Source organism: Limanda limanda, chromosome 5 (assembly GCF_963576545.1).
Source record: "Limanda limanda chromosome 5, fLimLim1.1, whole genome shotgun sequence".
Classification (NCBI taxonomy): Eukaryota; Metazoa; Chordata; class Actinopteri; order Pleuronectiformes; family Pleuronectidae; genus Limanda; species Limanda limanda.
The window spans coordinates 27,277,889-27,299,347 of NC_083640.1; the positions used below are offsets into that span (position 1 = coordinate 27,277,889).

Genomic DNA, 21,459 nt, shown 5'->3' on the forward strand with positions numbered 1-21,459 from the left:
TCCTGAGGTCCTGGTTAAGGTTAGGATTAGGCCCTCGTCATGGTTCAGGTATAAGGGTAAAATAAAGCTTTTAAACCTGTGTGTGTGCGCTGCAGTGCAGCTACACAACAGCAGAGAAAGCTATGCATTCTTCAAAAGGCCATACAGTTGAATGTAAAACTGTTTAAACACAAACTGAACATTATAACCTTCATAAAGGAGGATTTACAGCAGGACTAGATTTGTTTCAAAAGCTGTAGACTGATTTTGTACTGTATGTGTACAGCGGAGTCAGATTTAGAGCCCTCACTTCATTCAGTTGCAGATTTAATTGTAAATGCTTCGAATGGCTATTTTCTCCATCAGTCTACACTCATTCACTCATGCTCAACATGTGTTTTTGGAACTTTTAGTTGAGTAATGTGTTAAACATGCTTGAGTGTTCAACCAGAGGAAGGGAAGGAGTTGGACGAACTGATGTGAGAAGTTCATGTTGATATTTGGTTCCTGACACTGACTCGGCTATTGCCAGGAGTGGACGCCCCTCCTCTTCACTGTTGATAGACGGAGCTCTCAGTTGTCTTTCCTCCTCCCTTTTATTTCTCTTCCTCCTCATACCTGTCTGTCGTCACTGAACATTGGGAATGGTGGGGACAGCACCAATATACTGCGCACAGCATCTGTCACTGAAGTATTGCAAGATCCGGTGTGGTTAAGGTAAGTCCTCAGGCTATTCCAAACATTTTTTCTATATCATGGGTAAATGGGTTTCAGGAGTTCCTCACTGTAAAGACAGTAAGAATTTATAAATGTCTGTATAAAAGTGTAAACACCGGCTGTATTTGTGAAGATCAACACAGAAAAACAAAGAAAAAGAAATCAGTTCGGCTTGACTTCAAATGTGTTATGCAATATCAATAATGCATTCAGGCTTCTTTATGTTTTAAATGAGCTGTATGAGTTTATTATAAAATTATAGAAATATAGATTCTCAAACTAACAACTGACATTAAATCAAACTAGAAAATGAATTGAATATTTAAGATGACTGCAGAATATGTAAACTGTTAATGACAAGCTGCTTAAATGAAACATTCTTGGATATTCAGGTCCAAACTTGTAAAATGGTCCATGTGGAGATAAGAGCAGGGTAATAATGATTAACTGGAGTCGGAATAGGTCACCAGTGTCCATTGTGCCTCATGGCTGAGTGTTTTCATATCAAACAGTGGTGTCCTGTAAACACTGCCACCAAGAGGAGCAGCAGTCCCCCTGGTCTTTAACAAGTCTATCAGCCTCACTGCCACGTGCTCTACACTGTGTTTTAATAAACATCACGTCCACTTCTCTTCTCTTTCAGATTCCAAATCTCCTCTGACAGTGGAGGATCATCAGGGAAGATGAATCGCTCCTGTGTAAACTGCCTGAAAACTCTGTTGGTCACTCTCCACTTTCTCTGCTGGGTAGGTGGGTGAGGAGCCAGAACACTGACTGCTGTCATGCCTCCTTAAAGCAAAGGATGTAAAGTCCTTAATGTGAGGTGTCAAATCGGATATTTTTTTCAGGTTTTTTTATAATATCCCAATAAGGATACTTGTGTATTATCTATAAAATATTATATTCTGATTTCTCTTCTGCTATTATAAACTTAATTACTCAATTACCTTTAATGTTGAAGAGAACTTTGGTGTCACAGGTAAAGATCTTGCACACTTTGAAAGGAGATTTCTGCAATTAAGTATATTGCCTCCTTTAAATTGGGGACTCTTGAGTAAAAGCAGCAACGGGCATGATATCCTGGCTGAATGGTTAAAAGATGTTGTCTTGTGGAAATTAAATGAATCCGGATGAGAATTGAAACCCTCAATGGTAAGGATTCGTGGTCATCCTGGCCTCTAGTGTAGGATCATAGTGTGTGTATGTAAATCCAGAATGATGGTGTGAGGTTACTTCTCTCTCCTCTGTGCTGGAGCTGTGCGGTGCCTTCGTGGTGGCTTTCGGAGAATACCAGATGATGAACTCCAGGTTCGCCTCCCTTATCACCACCTTCTGGCCCATCTACCCCGCCAACACTCTGGTGGTCACTGGCACCATCGTTACCTGTGTGTGTTATTTAGGCGTGCTGGGAGGCATGAAGGAGAACCGCTGCATGCTCATCAGTGTGAGTATGAAACAAGTCATTAGCTCATCAATGTGTCTATAAGTAAGCTTTTTACTTTATTGCATCAAAAGGATGATTGCCTGATTATTATAAATAAGACTTAATGTTACTTAAGACTCCAGGTTCTTGTCATATGCAGAGTAAAAGAAGGCATGAAAACTCAGCTAGTCCTGCAATGGCAAAAGAAATAAGGATTAAACATGAAAATAGAGATATAACGTCTGCGTTGCCAAACTCAAGTTTAAATACTAAACGACAGCACAGATTATTCAAACTCACTCACGTTTGAACCTGATTTGATTTCAGTTTTTCTTCCTGCTGTTTCTTCTGCTGCTGGTGGAGCTGGCCATGGCCTGTGTGTTCTTCGTCTATAGCAGAGAGGTAGGAGGCATGTCATGTACATACAGCCTATAGAAAAATACATTTATATAGGTTTATATAGACATATATAATGTCAAAAATACGACCTAAAACAGTGTGGTCGACTGTATATCGTCACATGAGAGTTGGTAACCAGCCAGCGACATGGCTCTGGGGATGGGATTCATTGACACAACCTGACAAAACCACTGGAGTAATTTCCAGAAAGGCTTCTACTGACAATCATGGCTGTTAATTTTTCATCAATGACTCTGTACATTCAATCAGTGAATAGCATCAGAGTGGCGATGCCTTCCCTGCACTTCCTGTTTTATCCCGATCAGTCAGTGCTAGATCTCAAAGGATATATCTTCAGCTTCATGACAGAGGCCTACGCACACACTGCCGCTGGCCTCTCTGCCAGCACATGCTGCTGTCAAACCCGGAGGCCATTGTCTCAGAAGTCCATCAGGCAGCAGCACATCACAGGTAATAACGTATATCCTGTCTCTGTTCTGCAGATTGACTCATACTTTGAGAAAGACCTGATGCAAAGCCTGGAGATCTACAGAGAGTCCAGTCCAGAGGCAAACATGACCATTAAAGAGGATTTTGACGCTTTGCAGGACCTGGTAAATGATGCACCACATCTCTGTCATGGTCTTTTAGTCATTAGGAGTTTTAGTCATTCACTTTGCCCTGTCAAAATAAAATATCTTCATTACATTGAGGTGTGTTGTATGTACAGTTTAGTTGCTGTGGAGTTCATGGTGTGTCTGACTGGAAGGGGAATATCCCATCCTCGTGTTGTGTCAAGGACCCCTGCAGCAGCCCCATCCAAACCAACTGGCAAGAGGTAACCCACACCCTGTCTAACGCCAGGACCGACAAACTTGAGTATGAGCTCTTTGAGTATGAGCTTTGAGCCAGGCTATACTAAGTTATTTGAGAAATACATTTACAACTGCTATTAGAAAAGAGAGAAAAAAACACCTTTTCCTTCTGGTGGCTGCTTCTAACTTAGCCAAAATAACATATGTTCAGCCTTCAACACACTATTTGCTGCTAGTGCTATCTGTTTGAGAATGATCACTGAGGGTGTGTGCATGAAGCCCCCTCCAGCTTCCTGTTCTCTAGCCATTAACTCCCCATAGATGTTCTTGTGGTGCTGTAGGCCATAGATACAGGAGACCCACACCAGACTTTGCAGAGCATGAAATATACCGCATATCTCTCTATAGTATACTGAATATTGCATATTCTATTCTTTGGCATTACCTCATGTGGTCACTTCCACAACACGAAGTTGGATTTTTCTGACTCCGGTCTCTAAGTTGTCCTCCAGAGGCAAGGTACACCCTGGACGGGTCACCATTGTACTACAGGGCCAACATATAGAGACAAACAAATATTCACTCTCACATTGACATCCACGGACTGTGCATCTTTTCTGAACCAAGGGATTCCAGCCGAATGGCAAACCTTTTTTAAAGCTATATAAATAAAGAAGAACTGTGCGAATTTTGTCTTTCAGGGTTGTCTCCACAAATTGAAGGACTGGTTTGCAAGAACCTATCTGAACACAGCCGCTGGTGTTGTCACTTTGTTTATCATACAGGTACAGTTCATTCAGCCATACATTCTTCTCCTCATTATAAGACCTGATTTAAACTTTGAGACGTACTGCACTTTATATTTCATACATCCCAGTACAAGCTGTCCCAGAAGGTACTGTCCAGCTGTTCTTCTGTTCAATTCTGCATTTTACAATGACACAACTGATTACATGTGTAGGAGACAAGCTTTTATTTGAGCAACCTGTGACATGCGGTCATGCATGTGAATGCCCAGTGTTGACACAGTGTTTTAGTTTGACCATGCGGTTTTCAAAGTAAAAGTATTGATTAAGCCTTTGGCCTCTTCACACTTCATCCATATTTATAAACACTGTGGCAACTTGTTAACATTTGAGAAATTAGAATTAATTTGGAGCAATGTTTCTAGGCACATATTTAATCTAGATCCAGAAAAACCCTCAAGACTGAGTTCATCAAAGTTACAACAGTACAACTGAAGAGTTTTTTCTTTGCCCAGTGACTAATTCTGTTCTGTAAATTAGTATAACTGTTTGATTACTTGTACTCTACCCCTAGAAAAATGTACATTATATTCTTTCTCTGTTTGTCTTATTATCTTTAATATATTGTTGTCTTTAGTATTTTTGCTGTTTGACACTAAACTATATTTTTCTTTATTCACAGTTTATCTGTCTGTGTATCACCATCCCTGTCTTTTGCCGCTTCAGTCGACATGGACTGGGTTACGAGTAAAAAAAGGGATTCAATAAATGATATCTGCAATGTACAGTGACTTTCTGCATGTTAACATGTTGCCTTTCCCTATATAAACTTGACTATAAACTTGTATAAAACTAAAGTTAGCCAGCAGAAGAAACTGCTATCTTTTCGACCCAAAATAAATCAAGAGGCTGGCTGCTAATTATTACTTTTAATTATGGCATATGAGGTGACAGACCATCAAATGTGATGGGGATAACGTTGACACCTCCTCTCCCTGGTATATTGGACTTAAATAAAATGTTGAACAAACTAGAGGTAGAGAAAGTCCCCCCCAAAAAACCTTGATCATTATTTTACCCTTAATTATTTGTAGGGTTTCTAACATTTTCTCCTACGTGCTAACCTTTTTATTTTTTATTTTGACTCCTGCCTCAAATATGCTAAAACACGCAAAATAGATTCGCCTGTTTTTTTATGTTTATTATTTTCACTGTTTGGGGACCATTTTGTGTGAGTGCAAGCCTCTCTCAACTATCATCGATTCGTTATCAAATATTTATTTATTATTTATTAAACAAAATATTTAGGTTATTTTCTGGAAAGGTTTAGACGCAACTCACTGCTCCTGGGTCTGGGGGAGACTGTAAATGTAATAATCAATTATCTAACCTTTTTCCGGTCGCTTTCCAGTGTTGACCCAGCCCAGGATGCAGTCTGCAGGCGTCCCTTTACCAGACCCACGTTGGGCACCATATGTTGAAGGGAGTTTTAATGAAAAACACGTATTCTGAAGGATTTGTTTATTAGAACGTGCTACAGCTTTTATACTATTTGATAATCAATAACGCTGCAAGTTCTGACGTGTGCGAATGAATGCCACATTTCCTGTAACTGCTCATTAGTGTGTATGTGAGGGACTTTCTCATTGTCGAGCCTACTTTGTGTGCGTCCCTGTATGTATGTATGTCTTTTGTGCATATAGGGTTACAACTGAGGATTGGTATTTCCTGTGCTACAGCCAAGTTTGATCAAAAGAACAGTTATATAACTGGTCATAGAACAGTGGTTATTTAGAGGTGAAGTTACACATAATAACGTCATTCGTTTTAGCAATTGAAAAATAAATAAGTTAAACGTGAGTATTTTTTGCCTCTGCACAATAAACCACAAATGCTGATTCAGTCGTTTCTGTTTGTGTGATATTTCTTCCTGTGAAAGCAAGTCTTATTTTTAGAAGCAATCTTCAGTAGCTTCCAAGAACTATTTCATAGCTAATGTCTGCCATGGGGAGTGTTACATGTAGGAAATTCCGTAAATTCAATGTTGTAAAATATGAACAACATTGTCATTCATGGGTTTCTTTCTCATGAAAGGTTGTTTACCCCCAAATGAGACATTATCATGTGAAAGCAGTGTTACATTGTCCAGAGAGCTGCTGTGGTGGCTAAAAAGACAGCCCCTGCTGGGTGGCTGGCTAGTGGAACTTTGTACGTATGCTTCCTCTGCCGATGATAGCCTTGCATCGGCAGTGAGCTTCCACTCTTTGAGCTCACGTCGCAGGAGGCAGTTAAAGCCTGAGGCAGAGTGGAGGACTTGATAATGACGCTGATTATTTGAAAGCTTCTCCTGATAGGCCGCTTGTGGCTGGATTTATATCTATGTCACAGCAACAAAATCAACAAAGTCCCTGTGTGTTGTGATATCGGGCCGGATTGATGTCCCTGCTGATTTCTCCTGAGATGTTTTCACAAACACCCCCACACCCTTCACCCTTGGCCAGACTCAAAGTGTGTTGTTGCACAGTGACATTTAATATCTGACATGTTTGACGCATATCTCTTAATCTTGTGGCACAGCTGGGACAGGGAGAAATGTACTGAAGGGAAATAACACCAGTAATGACTGCGGGAGAATTGCTATACACCTTTAAATGGGGCCATTAAAAGTAAATAGGGCCATTAAAAATGTAAAGACTGTCCCGTCATCGTGGCCAATAATTATTCTAAAAGATTAACAGAAAAACTGGGAGGGCTAAACCCCATTAGAAACTCACCTGGTCATCAGAGAAAAAACGCTTGAGCTATATTCATCCTATATTTATCTTCACGCTGCTGTTGTGTGCACACAAAACATCTGCTTTCAGATTCCTCCACAGATTATTTTGGAGTTTTTGTGCTACAAGTCTGACAAATTCTCAAAACAACAGAATCTCAGCTGTCATGTTGGCAAAATAAATGTTGCCCTCATTGTTGTGAGTGCTGTAGATTTACATCTCGGAGAGCAGACGTTTCATGCGTACACAGAAGCAGCTTGAGCACGAGAAGAGCTGAAGCTGAAACACAGGACATCTGTCCAAGTAATATCTGTCATGGTGTTTGAATTTGGACCCAGGCACAGACCACATTGAATGTTAAACAGATTTACTATAATTGACCAAAGAGAATCTCGAGAGTCCAACAGAGTGAAGGTGGAGAGGTGAGCAAAGAAAGGGGAGTTTCTTGAGGCAGGTGAGTTTTGGGGCAGGCAGTAGTGGCTGCAGGTGAGTAGAACTTGAAAACACAGAGGAACAAAGTAAAACCACACAATTACTCAGCAGGACTCCAAGAATCAAAGAATACAGACAAGTCGGCCTTAGTGTGTGTAGCACTGTGGTGAACTGACCACCTGGCAGAGAATGGACAGCAGCACTGAGTTTATCTAGACCCTGCTCTTGAGTAAAGAGGAAGAAAACATATCATTCAACTCTATTTTCACTTCCTCCAACATTTGTATTGTATGTATTGAATGTGTATTCACCCCTCTTATATGGGTTGTTGCCTGTTTGGCTGTTCTTGGCTTCAGCGTGGTCTTTTGTTGCCCTATATAGCCTACCTACTTTATGTACTTCCTGTTGAACAATTCAAGTGAAATTGATGAATGAATATATATATACTGTAAAATGCATGATATAAATGTTGTATTATTTAATTTACCAATTTTAGTTACCTAGTTTTATTATTAACATCCACCATGAATCCACCCTCATGCTGGAATCAGTTTAATCCTGATTTTTGGGATCACAATGATCCCAATCCTACCAAAAAGTTTTGAAAAACCCAAACTCAAGGCTTGATCCGGATCAACAACAAGATTAGATTACGTGATCCAATCCAATTTCTGAATCCTTTTTTTCATTTGAAATACCCATTTTCAAGATTTGATCCAATCCGATAGCTGTAATCCGATCAGATTACTTTTGAAAAACCGGCCCCTGATATGATCTGCTAGCATGACTTGAGGGATGATGATGACGGACTGAAAAAAGGGGATTGCACGCTGTGTCCTGGGGCCGGTTTTTCAAAAGTAATCTGATAGGATCATTGTGATCCCAAAAATCAGGATTAAACTGATCCCAGCAGGAGGGTGGATTCATGGTGGATATCAGTAATAAAACTAGGTAACTAAAATTGGTTAGTTAAATAATACAACATTTATATCATGCATTTTACAGTATTTATATTTATTCATCAATTTCACTTGAATTGTTCAACAGGAAGTACATAAAGTAGGTAGGCTATGTAGGGCAACAAAAGACCAAGCTGAAGCCAAGAACAGCCAAACAGGCAACAACCCATATAAGAGGGGTGAATACACAGACATAGTCCTTGATATTATTGGAGGTGAAAAGTCGGAAGCTCTGCATGGGATCCAATATGTTGCAGAGGATGGTGAGCCTGTGATGACAGCAGAAAGTGAGCCTTCTTCAGAAACATTTATTCTTAATCTCAGCCCTGTAATCGAGGGAGAAGGTCAATCACAGGTGGAGCCAGAAGGCCTAGTTCCCACAGGACCCCCAGAGAGAGGCTCAAAGCACCCAAAGAAAGATGACGCCTATAAGGTACTTCTGCAAAAAGAGACTGAAAGGGCAGAAGTACAGATCCATCTAGCAGAGGAACAGCTTATTCTTGCCCGACGAAGCAGATGATGATGATAAAGAAGAAGGAGAACTCATAAGAAGAACTACTCATAACAAGAACTAAGAAGTAATTTATTTTGTTAAGTATTGGACATTTAAGCCTTTTTTTATCCATTTCAATTCAATAAATCTTTGTTTGAAACCTGTTCGAAACATCCATAATGTATTTGTGAGTAAAGTATGTATTTATTTATTTATTTGTTGTAGGTCTCAGATGAGTGGACTGCCTGTTTCCAAGAAATGGACAATGGAGGGGGATGTTTATATTGTTTGTTTGCTGTTCCGTTCAGTCCTATTTTCTGTTCAAATAAAGCATATTGGAGTGACCCCATACTATTCTACCTGTTGTTCTTTACATAGCTACATTGTGATAGTCCCATTTAGACCACAGGTAATCCAGATTTGGTAATCCTGAAAAGTTTGAATCCGGATCAGAGTAATCCAATCCCACATTGCTTTGAAAAACCAGCATAAAAATAAAATGGATTACGTGATCCTGGATAGCAGAAAAAGAGATTTCCAAATCTGGATCAGTTTGATCCAGATTAAAACTTTTGAAAAACCGGCCCCAGTAGAGCAGTGTGATCAGCAGCTGGACCAAGAGAGGGGGCTACAGACATCTGATACTTTCTGTCTACTCCCAGCCACTCTTCTATGTTTGAGTCCGAGCCAATTACCATTTGGACAATCGTAAGCTGTTATTCATCACGGGAAAAAAAAATCTTGCGTCCACACTGGCTGTCCTCCTCAATCCTCAACTGGAGGATTCAGGTTTAGTGTGAAGAGACACTAAAGTCCTTTCTCACACTCTGTAAAATGAAGAACAAACCACATGTTACTTCTTTGTTTTAGGTTGAATCTTACACCATCGGGCTCAGTATGCATGTACATGTAAAGAGGAAGGAAGGTGGTTGTGTTTAACAGTTTAAATTTATCTTTCTCTTACAGAATCGGTCTTTATTCTCAGACTCTTCTTTGTTGTAGGTAGACGTGTCTGTGATGTGACTGAGTTTTATCTTGTACACGTTTTTCTTGTATGAAGTCACAGACCAGAGCAGCAGCTACTATGAGAGTAACTGCAGCAGTGAGTGGATTTGTTGTCCTTCTTCTCACTGTGACAGGTACTGTACGTCTACATTCATGTTGTCACGCTATTTTACACTCGGACTTCTGATTCACCTGAAGTGAGTTTGAGAAAGAAAGTAAAAATATAAATGAACCATTCATTCATTTTCAGATCACCACCTGTAAAGTGATGCAGAAAGAAAATAGATGAAGGAATTATTACCAGTATTATTTTGTCTCTTTGCTTAGAAGTTTCTATCATCTAGAGCTCAAAATATTACAGAGGCTGAAACATGTTATTAATATTAATATATAAGAATTGTCATCAGTGTGTGTCAATAGTTGAAATGCTATGGAATGCTACTCATGGAAATGTGTTTCTTTTCTACAGGAAGTAAAAAGTAAACTAAGTGTTATCTGGTGTCGTTATGAATCTGATTCTCTGTGTTACAGTGGTACAGTGTGAGAATGGCTGGGATGTGAGTTACACTTCTACTGAGATCTGTGCCATCAGAGGATCAACAGTGGACATTACCTGTACCTACACAAACCCATCCACATTTAATAACCTTGATACTACAGTTCAGGAAACTTTCTGGTTCATTCAAGAGAGCAATGGGATTCAGGTCGATCTAAGGACTGATCTTTAGTATTCAGGTCGTGTGGAGTATCTCTGTGGAAACAACACGGGCACTCTGAGAATCTCTAACCTGAGAGAGAGCGACTCAGCTGTGTACAAGGTCAGGTTCACAACAAACCAACCTAATTGGAGTTTAACTGGTTCAGCTGGAGTCACTCTGTCTGTCACAGGTATCATTTACATTTGAAGACTCATTCATTTTTTTCCTACTTCTTGTTTGGTTCACTTGGGTGTGTCTGTGCACTTTTATATTCAAGTGTGTGTTGTCAGTTTGGACTAAAATGAATTCCTTATTCTCACACACAGATTTGCATGTGCAGGTGAGCAGATCAGAGAAGTTATTCCGTTATAACCAGGCAGAGCTCACGTGTCTGAGCAGTTGTCGTCTTCCTGATCATCTGGGGCCGGTTTTTCAAAAGTTTTAATCTGGATCAAACTGATCCAGATTTGGAAATCCCTTTTTCTGCTATCCAGGATCACGTAATCCATTCTATTTGTATGCTGGTTTTTCAAAGCTATGTGGGATTGGATTACTCTGATCCGGATTCAAACTTTTCAGGATTACCAAATCTGGATTACCTGTGGTCTAAATGGGACTATCACAATGTAGCTATGAAAAGAACAACAGGTAGAATAGTTTGGGGTCACTCCAATAATGCTTTATTTGAACAGAAAATAGGACTGAACGGAACAGCAAACAAACAATATAAACATCCCCCCTCCATTGTCCATTTCTTGGAAACAGGCAGTCCACTCATCTGAGACCTACAACAAATAAATAAATAAATACATACTTTACTCACAAATACATTATGGATGTTTCGAACAGGTTTCAAACAAAGATTTATTGAATTGAACTGGATAAAAAGGGGCTTACTTACTAAAAATAAAAATTTTTAGTAAGTAAAATAAATTACTTTTTATTTCTTGTTATAAGTAGTTCTTCTTATGAGTTCTCCTTCTTCTTCATCATCATCATCTGCTGTGGAGAGACCAGCTTGTCCAAGCTTGGCCTTAAGGAGGCGGATCTCAAGTCTGGCCTTGGTTTGGTGCAGTCGGGCAAGAATGAGCTGTTCCTCTGCTAGATGGATCTGTACTTCTGCCCTTTCTGTCTCTTTTTGCAGAAGTACCTTATAGGCATGATATAAATGTTGTATTATTTAACTAACCAATTTTAGTTACCTAGTTTTATTACTGATATCCACCATGAATCCACCCTCCTGCTGGGATCAGTTTAATCCTGTTTTTTTGGATCACAATGATCCCAATCCTACCAAAAAGTTTTGAAAAACCCAAACTCAAGGTTTGATCCGGATCAAAAAGAAGATTGGATTACGTGATCCAATCCAATTTCTGAATCCTTTTTTCCTTTTGAAATACCCCTTTTCAAGATTTGATCCAATCCGATAGCTGTAATCCGATCAGATTTCTTTTGAAAAACCGGCCCCTGAACTACATCTGGTACAATAATCAACGGAAGGAGGAGGAAGGAGCATCTTATTCACGTCATTTTCATTATAGAGACAGAGTTTCCTGTGCTGTTGAAGGACACGAGGATTTCCGCTCTCCGTCAATCTGTGAGTTTAATCTACAGTATTTCACTAACAGCACCATCTGCTGGAGTATTTGAGATAATGCATTGTATCATAACTGCATGTGTCTTTAAATACTTTTTTCTCTGCATGGGCACATTGAACTCTTGAGATACTACTGTCAGTACTGAGAAACTAGTGTAGTACTAGTACTAGTATTTTGCTTATGTAAATATTGGGAAGGACATGGACCAATCTAAAACGTCAAATTCATTTTTCTCAAAGATGGTTTGTGTCATTTTAGGTTGTTCTTATCACACTCTATTGTTCATGTTTCTCATGAGTTTGGTTTTAATTTGTTATTTGATGAAATGAAAATTAGATCAAACTTCATGATTGACAGCTGAGGTTGACTCAGGATGTGTCGAGCTCATGTATGGGCGGGACCTTGATACTGTGTGGCTCCATCACCAGATCACAACTGTGCAGACTGTGGTTCCAAATGTGAAAGATGGCAGCGTTGGTATCCAGGATATTTTGGCTTAATTTCTGGAGAGTGAGAGGAAATGGAGACGTGTCGTCAATCTTTGGTCGACTCTGCATAAAAGATACAGATCATTTCCTCCACATTGGCCAGTTTGCTCCATTATAAGAGCAACTCATACAAGGTCCCTCATGATCCTCACCTCCAACAGTGTGTTTCTCCCTCACTCTGAAGTCTAAAGGGAACTTCACTGTGTTTTATGTGATCTGAAATTTTCCTCATCTTGGCATCGTCATCATCTTAAAACGAAAACCTGCCGACTGGTGCTTCACGAGAGAAAATACATGGAGTTAGTTTTATAAATGTATAACTTCATCATCAGATTTTCTGATGTGCTCTGTGTTACAGGGGTATTGAGACATAATGGCTGGAGTGTGAATTACACTTCTACTGAGATCTGTGACTTCAGAGGATCAACAGTGGACATTACCTGTACCTACACATACCCATCCACATTTAATAACCTTGATACTACAGTTCAGGAAACTTTCTGGTTCATTCAAGAGAGTAATGGGATTTACGTTGATCTAAGGACTGATCCGGAGTATTCAGGTCGTGTGGAGTATCTCTTTGAAAACAACACGGGCACTCTGAGAATCTCTAACCTGAGAGAGAGCGACTCAGCTGTGTACAAGTTCAGGTTCACAACAAACCAACGTAATAGGAGTTTAACTGGTTCACCTGGAGTCACTCTGTCTGTCACAGGTAACATTTAAATTAGAGTCTGTTTGAAATGTTAGTGTGTATGTTGAAATAAAATCACATGTTTGTTCACAGACCCTCAGCTCCAGGTACATGTGAGGAGATCAACAGCCAATCCATCTTCTACCTGGACAGAGCTGACCTGTCACAGCAGGTGTTGGATCCCTGATCATCTTTCCTACGTTTGGTACAATAACAATAAACCTGTTGGACGAAAAAAATACTTTCACCTCCGACACTTTGATGCTGAAGACAGCTATCACTGTTCTATAGAAGGACAGGAGCGTTTCCCTTCTCCTACATTGTGTGAGTTTACGTCTCCTCATGAAGCTACAATAATGTGGAAATAATTTAAATTATACTTATAAACAAATAATACAGACAGTGTTTTGTATTTTCCTTCTGTGTGTTAATATAGACTATCCTTCAGATGCTCCAAAGCCTCCCACTGTGTCAGTGAGTCCCTCTGGTGAGATCATGGAGGGCAGCTCGGTGACTCTGACCTGCAGCAGTGATGCTAACCCAGCAGCTAAATACACCTGGTACAAGAGAAGTAGAAATAAACAAGTTCAACCTCTCAGTGAAGAGACACAATTTGTCCTCAGCTCCATCCGGTGGTCAGACTCTGGAGAGTATTACTGCACAGCTGAGAATGAGCTGGGAAGGAGTTCAGCAAACATCTTTATTACTGTGACATGTGAGTGAAACACAGGTTATTAAGTGAAGAGATATTTAATCTGTCACATTCTTTGTCCTTTACATTTTAAATGTGCAGATATGAGTCGTTTGACTTCTTCCCCATAAGTATTAACAGTCAGACCATCAGCAGCACAAAGAGGAATCGACCCAGCATCAGTTGAAACATCCATAAAGCTTTGACCATCATTGATATCATAGCTTCCACACGGTGGAAAGTATCAGTGTGAGGCCCAGAACACACAAGGACGTAGTTACACCACCTTACATCTGACTGTTGGAGCAGGTGATTTTAGCACTCTGACTTTTACAGCCTACATCCCCCTTCTCCTTTTCATTGCACCAGAACCTTAAACCATCAATTCTCAGGATTTTCAGATGTGTCACAGCTATATATCAAGCCCATCATATTGCACATGAACAACACTTACCGAACAACAGCATCACCTGGCAAACTGAATCATTCGTCTAACCACACTGCTAATGTCTCCTGTCTGTTGTCTAGGGAAGTCAGTGATAATCATAAATACCGTCAGGTACACTCTGGTGGCCGTGCTGGTTCCAGTGCTTGTCTGGACTCTGTGGACGAGGTAAAATAATGCAAATCCAGCAGTTCACCCTCTGCTCTTTTACTGTCTTCAAACACATGTTTCAGTGTTTTGAAGTTTATTTTGTCAAATGTTGTGTTTGTTGTTTTCGATCCAGGATGAAGAAAACTCTGAGCCTGAAATCTGAAGTGAATGAAGCTGTGGAGATGATAGAGGTGAGAGACAGTGAGGCCAAAAGAAAGACTCCATGTCACTGTTTTCATCTCAACATGTTATAGAAAGAGGGAAAACATTTCTCGGATCAGCTACTTTGTCTGAATCTGCCCCAAAATGTGAAAGGTTATTTCCATTGACCATATATTAAAATGGACGTAGACTCTGGGTCTAGAAAGTGAAGTGAACGATTCATTAAGAGTCAAATAGACCATAAAGCATTGCAGGCATTGGGTCATGGATACCGTGTGATTGACAGCTAGTACTGGGTGCAGGTCACAGGTTAATGTGGGCGGGAAGTGTCCTTGGGCCCTGAGTCAGGCTCCACCCACTTTCCTACAAATATGGTTACTTATGGTTTGAAAAAACCAAGATGGCGCTGGACAACATGTCAAAAATGGAGGCTTCAAAATGGCAGCTCACAAACCAATGGGTGACGTCACGTTGACACTTCTGTCTTGGCCCATGTCCCGTCCTCCCACCAAGTTTTGTGGACATCAGTTTTTATGTACTCCTGCTTATGAACAAACAAACGAATGGACAGGGGGCGCAACTACGTTCAGACTGTTTTGAATGAACTGTGATTATATGCAGGTTTCATGAATAAAGTCCAGTGAGGATTAATATTTTCTCATCTCTCCCCCATCAGTCACACAACTGTCCTGATTATGAGAATGTCGCTGCTGCAGCACAGACAGAAGACACAGAGGAGCAGGAAGACCTGGTGTGAAGCATCAGGTCAGAGCCACTGGGACAAACAGAACCAAGATGGACGACTTCAGAGCACATCCGTACAAGCGAGTTTTACAGAAACCATAGTGTGTTAAATACAGGGAATCTGAGTGCAAGCGCAGAGTTTGAGCACAAGCAGTGCAAATCTAAGCACCAGCAGGAGCTGTGTGAGTGCAAGCGCAGGGTTTTGAGTAAAATCACCACGAGATCTGAACGTGCAAGTCCAGCTCTCAAACTAAAAGACCACGCTTTTGAACAAAGAGGAAAACACCCGTATTTCCTTTCTACTCATGGTTTCCTGTTTTCTTTTCTCCTCAGGTGCACTGTGATTGTGTTGAAAGTATTTAGGAGGGAACAGGAAGTCTCTCTCTTTCCATTCCTGGTTGCAGCAGCATCAGTTTGTACAGCATGACCTTTTGAGCAAGAGTATTGTTGTGTTGTTTATTTTCTTTTTCTTTTCTGATGGGTCCAGTCGTCCAATTTTCTCAGCTAGATTTCTGTGAGCTTTAGTTCTGATGTGGGTTGAGGTTGAAGGAAGATTCTCAGATCCTACGACCCTTTGTGGGTTGGTGTCTTGGATTTTCCTTCTTTTGTCCATTTTGCCGGCCTGTTGTTGAAGTTGTTGTCTTTTCTGCGATAAATATATTTTCTTTTTGCTGTTACCCTCTGAACTTTGTTGGACGTCTTGGTAATGAGCCTTTGAGGCTGTGGTAACACCACGTGACTCGTGTCTTATACATGATATTAATGTGGTTATTACATAGATAATGAATTATTATGTATCGTGATGTTTTGAATTTTTCTTAAATAAAATGTTTTTGGTCTATTGTTTTTACTCCTTATCTTATTGTTTTTTGTTTTTCAGCAGAATTACACCAGAAAACTAAAAACAGATTTTTCCACAAACTCATCAAATTTTGGCATGAATCCTGATAAAGGGGCGGAGCCAGGAGCCTGTTTATATCACTGTCTTTAAAATTGTGAGACTGATGAAAACAGTCAGGATTATTTAGAGCAGCGGTCTCCAACCTTCTTTGCGCTACGGACCGGTTGGATGTCAGACAATATTTCCACGGACCGGTCTTTAAGATGTGGCTACGGAGCCTCACTACGGAGGCCCTCTGGTAGGCCTCTGGTGACATCGGTAGATATTTTTTTATATAACGAAATTTACGAATTGTTAATACGCAGCCTCAAATTAATTGTTGCGTGGTAAGTTACCAGTAAGAGGGAGAAGGACAGATACCAAAGCTCCATTACGCACATTTAAAGTTAAAAATGTATTCGTTAATTAAAAAAATTCCACCGATGTCACTAGAGGGGCTCCGTATGTGGCGGATAAATATGACAAAATTAAATGATATACAACTAGCATAAAAACTGGGGTATTTTCTAAATATAATAATAATAAATGTGAAACTGATGTGTATTCTTATGCAACTTACTTAGCAGCGTCCTCGTAACATGGCACCAACAACACATCAGTGAGTAACAATGAATAAATCACAAATAAGTGCATAAAACATATAACTAACCACAACCCTGAATCAGTGGGAGCCCTGAGCCTGTTTCTCTGCAACAAGGCAGTCCCATCTAGGGCTTATAGTGACAATGAAGCCCGAAGTGTGTTTCTGATGTCCAGTCTACTCCGTAATTTCGTTTTGGTTGCCGTCACAGCAGAAAACCTAGCTTCGCACAGATATGATGTCGGAAATGGCAACAGAGTTGTTAGTGCTTTTGTGGCGATTTCAGGGTATTCTGCTGTGACTTAAATCCACAACACTGGCAGAGTTGTTTTCTCGAACATACTTTTAAGGCCGCCATCATTTGGGATCTCCAGCAACTGAACTTCTTCTTGCACAGACATGCTGGATTCACCTGGTTTGTTGACAAATGGGTTCGACAAATACCAAATACGTCTTGACATGCGTAAAGCATTAGTCATAACAAAGAGGATCCGGTAATTTTTCAAAATAAAGAACTGTTAAGAATCAGATAATAAATAAAACAGATATAATGTAAGTTATTTATTCTTTCTGTGCAGCCCGGTACCAAATGACCCACGGCCCAGTACCGGTCCACGGGCCGGGGGTTGGGGACCACTGACTTAGAGGACTTACACTGCTCAACAAAATGAAGGTCACCTGGACAGTCTGTGGTGGTACTTGGAATCGTCGAATACAAAACACACTAACCCATAGGTGCTAAATTCATCATCCAGGAACTGCCTAAACACTGTGGCCACATGAGGCCAGGCATTGTCCTGCACCAGGAGGAACCCGGGGCCCACTGCAGCAGTGTGAGGTCTGGCATTCGCTCTGAGGATTTCATCCCGGTACCTTACAGCAATCAGGGCACCGTGGCTATGACATGAAGGACTGTGCAACATCCCTTTCACGCCTGTCACATGTGCTCTGTGGGAGCCTGCTCTCATCTGGCCCTCATGGAGTCTGTTTCTGACAGTTTGGACAGAAACATGCACACCAGTAGCCTGCTGGAGGTCAGTTTGTAAGGCTCTGGCAGCGTTCCTCCTGTTCCAGATATCGGTCCTGCTGCTGGGTTGATGCCCTTCTACAGCCCTGTCTCCTTGTGTAACTGCCTGTCTCCTGGTATCTCCTCCATTCTCTTGAGACTGTGCTGGGAGACACAGCAAACCTTGTTGTGACCGCACGTGTGGATGTGCATCCTGCAGGAGCTGGACTACCTGTGCAACCTGATTGGGCTGCAGGTACCGCCTCATGCTACTAGAAGTGACAAGGACACTAGCAGAATACAAAACTATGGAAGAATCAGTCAGGAAGGAGGAGGAGAGAGCTGTGGCCAGCACATGTAAAAACCATCACCTTCTTGGGGGGTTGTCTTGATTTTGATTGAAATGTATTCACACTCTAAATGGACAGATTGATATCAAGTTTTTTGAGCAGTGTAATTTAAATAGGTTTCCTAGTCTATACTGTTGTTATTAGTTCAGATTGATACCTCCTGTGTTTAGCTCGTCAGCCTCCAGTCTCTAGGAACTGATTGACATTGTGTGATGGAAATTCATCTTGAGATTTGAAATAATGAAATTCTCAAACCGGAGTTGCTTTTGAGTCTTTATAATAATAAGCTCTGCAAAGCATGGGTGCTCAAAATGGAACCACTGGCTGCAAGTTCAAAAAAGCAAGGACTTAAACAAAGAGGCGTTTCACAAGACAATATGAAAAAAATAAGACATGCCAGAACTAATACAAAGAGGTGCTTCATAAAACGTATTATAAAAAAAAGATATGAAATCCTCCTCTGTGTCTATCTGCTCTGTCCGTCCGCTGTAGCAAACTCCCTGTTTGCCAAGGCCACAGCAGTGAGACACCTAGTCAGTTGAATTTTCCTCCACAATTATTTCATAGGTGCCACCATGAGCCTGTTGTGTCTGGTTAGTGTGTTAACTACAACCTTTGTCAATGTCTTTACAGCTTGCTGGAAAAGCTCAATATGATGGAGCTGAAGAACAATAGACCAGGGAAGCATCAAACTACAAATCTGGAATTCTATTCTTCACAGCTAATAATATTTGGTGTGAATGCAGCACAAGGAGATAGGTTGTGCTTCACAGGGAAGAGGTTACTACTGTAGCATGTCATTTTAATTCATAAACTAATTGGCTTTTGAGTGTTGACTTATCTGATCAGGAGCAAGTGTACAATCTGCCTTCTTAAAAATGAAGGCTATCTGTTGTTTTGACTGGGTATCTGCCTTTCCTGCTTCATCCGATCTCTCCCTCCGGTGATGAGATCAAACAGTGCAGCATACACTGATTGAATCCGAGCATAACAGGAAGTCCTCAAGGAGAGCCAGGAGGACGGTGGCTCAGACCACACAGTGGATGTAATGAGGTTAATGAAATAAACAGGTAAACAGCAGGAGAGTATTCTGCTTGTTTGACCATCAGTCATGAGTAGTAGCATCGCCCAATCCACAGTGACCCAAATCTGTGGCCTACTTCATCTAATAACTATAAAAGATTAGCAGTGAGTTTAAAAAAATATTTTTTTTAAAAACACTCAATTGAATTTTCTACTTTAGATTGAAAAACTTTCAGAGTAATTTCTAAGAGATCCTTTTATTTTTATGTTGAATTGAATTATTCAGATTAGCCTGTGTCGAATTTATAATAATTATTATGGAGGCTTTACTTTGGCTTCATGTCCAGTCACATTTATTCCAGTGCTGTGCTTGAGTATAATTTGGAGGTATTCTTTTCATGATATGCTTCACTGCTTCACACATGAAGGTAAATATCTATTCTGCAGAACATTTACTTTTACTTTGATACAGAAAGTTCCTTATTTTTAATTTGATATATTTTGCTGAACAACTTAATTTAAATGGGATTCAAAAAAGGGTCTAACCCTGACCTGTAATATAGTATTTTTGCAATGCTGCAAAGCTGATTTTAGATAGATATATTATGTATTGTCAATGTGCATCAATACACAATACAATGTAGTTTCGTAGCAGCATATATGTATGAATTGTGTATAGTGTAAACAAAGCTTGAAACAGCCTGCCTGCAGAACATGAATTATACTTTAGATGGAAGCCTTGTGCAGCAGATTGTAAGAAAACTGCTTCATGTCAGCCTGGTGCCAGGTAACTGTTGACTACAGGCTCAAGAGAAAATCACTCACTGCACAGGCAACCTTGTCTGCTTGCTTGTATCAAAATATACTGCAGCTCACATGTAATGTATGTGTAGTGAAAGTCAGACACAGTTTCACACATTTGCTGTACACACAATGTAAAGAAAGCTCCACACTCTCCTCCTACACATCCACCACCCTCCACTTGGACACATGTCCAAGTTGTTTTTCATCCCAACTGCAGCACTTCCTTCGCTCCTCCTGGGTTTTTCCTTTTTCCCCGTAAAACAAATCAGGTCACACGGACAGGTAGGTCAGTGCACAGCTGAAGCTGTGATTGGCTCTGGCTTCAGCACACATGCTTATGTACTGTTGTGGGGAAATTGTGCCAGTCGCTCCCCCAAGACATGAGGCATGTGGAGACAAGGCACGTTTCTCCACAGGAATGACCTGCTCGCTCTCCATCCCCCTCACAGCCTGCTTTAATTGAATTGTCACTATAAAAAAGGATTCGTATTTATTCTTCTTCCTTCTTCTCATTGCAGTAACATCTGTTTTTTGTTTTTTTTTATCTCTTACTTATTGGAGGACTATTTCACTATAATCTGTTTTAGTTGTTACATATCTTCTCTGGCTGTAAGGATGACCTACTCAACCCGCTGTCGCCCGGTTCAGCCATCTTTGCTTTTGCAATGTGTTGCTGATGCTGCTCTGCTGTCAATCAGCTGTCACTTCTTTACTACAGTGTGTAATAAATTCTCGGCATCAAATGCACTTCACAAGACTACAGGGTCGTGCTTATTTTCCACAGCGTGTATTTATTGGTAACAACCAAGCACTTTCTTCTGCGGTCCATGTATTTTTGATGCATGGACCTTGAGAAAAGATGTAAACTTGATATTGTTCTTGGTTTTCACCTTCAGCTTTATGTCTTTAGACCTGTGATTTGACCAGTTGATACATTTTATCATGTTTTGAAAGCGATGCAGTGATGCCCTGATACTGTTATTAGGAATCAGAAGCCATTTGAACATATCTGCAAGGTGAAATGGCTTTGATTTGCTGTCAGATCACCTGGAGCCATGTTTTGAATGCAAGAGGTGACTTTGTTTTTTAGGAGCTGTTATTTCTGTGTTCATCTGCACATATTTTTTGCTGTAGCCTCATATTAATCATACAGACGTGAGAGCAATATCAATCATCTCACACATAACTTTCAGCAAGAAAGTGACTTTCTTTCACGAAATGTGAATATATTCTTTTACATGTTAAATCTGTGTCTGAATGAGTTGTAAACAGGGCCGAATTGTATTAAAAACTGCCTTATAATAACAGAGTCGATTTACTAGGATGGGAGGCAGCAGTCTGTGCTCTGCCATGAAGATAAAACTGCACAGACATACTTAGAAA

The 21,459-nt window shown here is 40.4% G+C and overlaps 2 protein-coding genes and 1 long non-coding RNA gene across 3 annotated transcripts; all 3 read left to right on the top strand.

Moving 5' to 3' along the window:
- Positions 1 to 617: 617 nt before the first annotated feature.
- Positions 618 to 5,984, top strand: LOC133001968 (leukocyte surface antigen CD53-like). Its single transcript, XM_061071694.1, has 8 exons — positions 618 to 696; positions 1,340 to 1,442; positions 1,952 to 2,140; positions 2,447 to 2,521; positions 3,022 to 3,132; positions 3,249 to 3,356; positions 4,035 to 4,118; positions 4,762 to 5,984. The coding sequence occupies exons 2-8, from the start codon at positions 1,380 to 1,382 to the stop codon at positions 4,828 to 4,830; spliced, it is 699 nt and encodes a 232-aa protein (XP_060927677.1). The 5' UTR covers positions 618 to 696; positions 1,340 to 1,379; the 3' UTR covers positions 4,831 to 5,984.
- A 2,554-nt stretch (positions 5,985 to 8,538) lies between these two features.
- LOC133002357 (uncharacterized) lies at positions 8,539 to 9,086 on the top strand. Its single transcript, XR_009678247.1, has 2 exons — positions 8,539 to 8,822; positions 8,963 to 9,086. It is a non-coding gene; the product is annotated as an uncharacterized LOC133002357 (long non-coding RNA).
- Positions 9,087 to 10,288: 1,202 nt separating this feature from the next.
- On the top strand, positions 10,289 to 15,425 carry LOC133002200 (B-cell receptor CD22-like). Its single transcript, XM_061071967.1, has 8 exons — positions 10,289 to 10,299; positions 11,401 to 11,519; positions 12,885 to 13,241; positions 13,314 to 13,544; positions 13,669 to 13,935; positions 14,440 to 14,524; positions 14,640 to 14,697; positions 15,345 to 15,425. Exons 1-8 carry the CDS (start codon positions 10,289 to 10,291, stop codon positions 15,423 to 15,425), a joined length of 1,209 nt encoding a protein of 402 aa, XP_060927950.1.
- Positions 15,426 to 21,459: the final 6,034 nt, after the last annotated feature.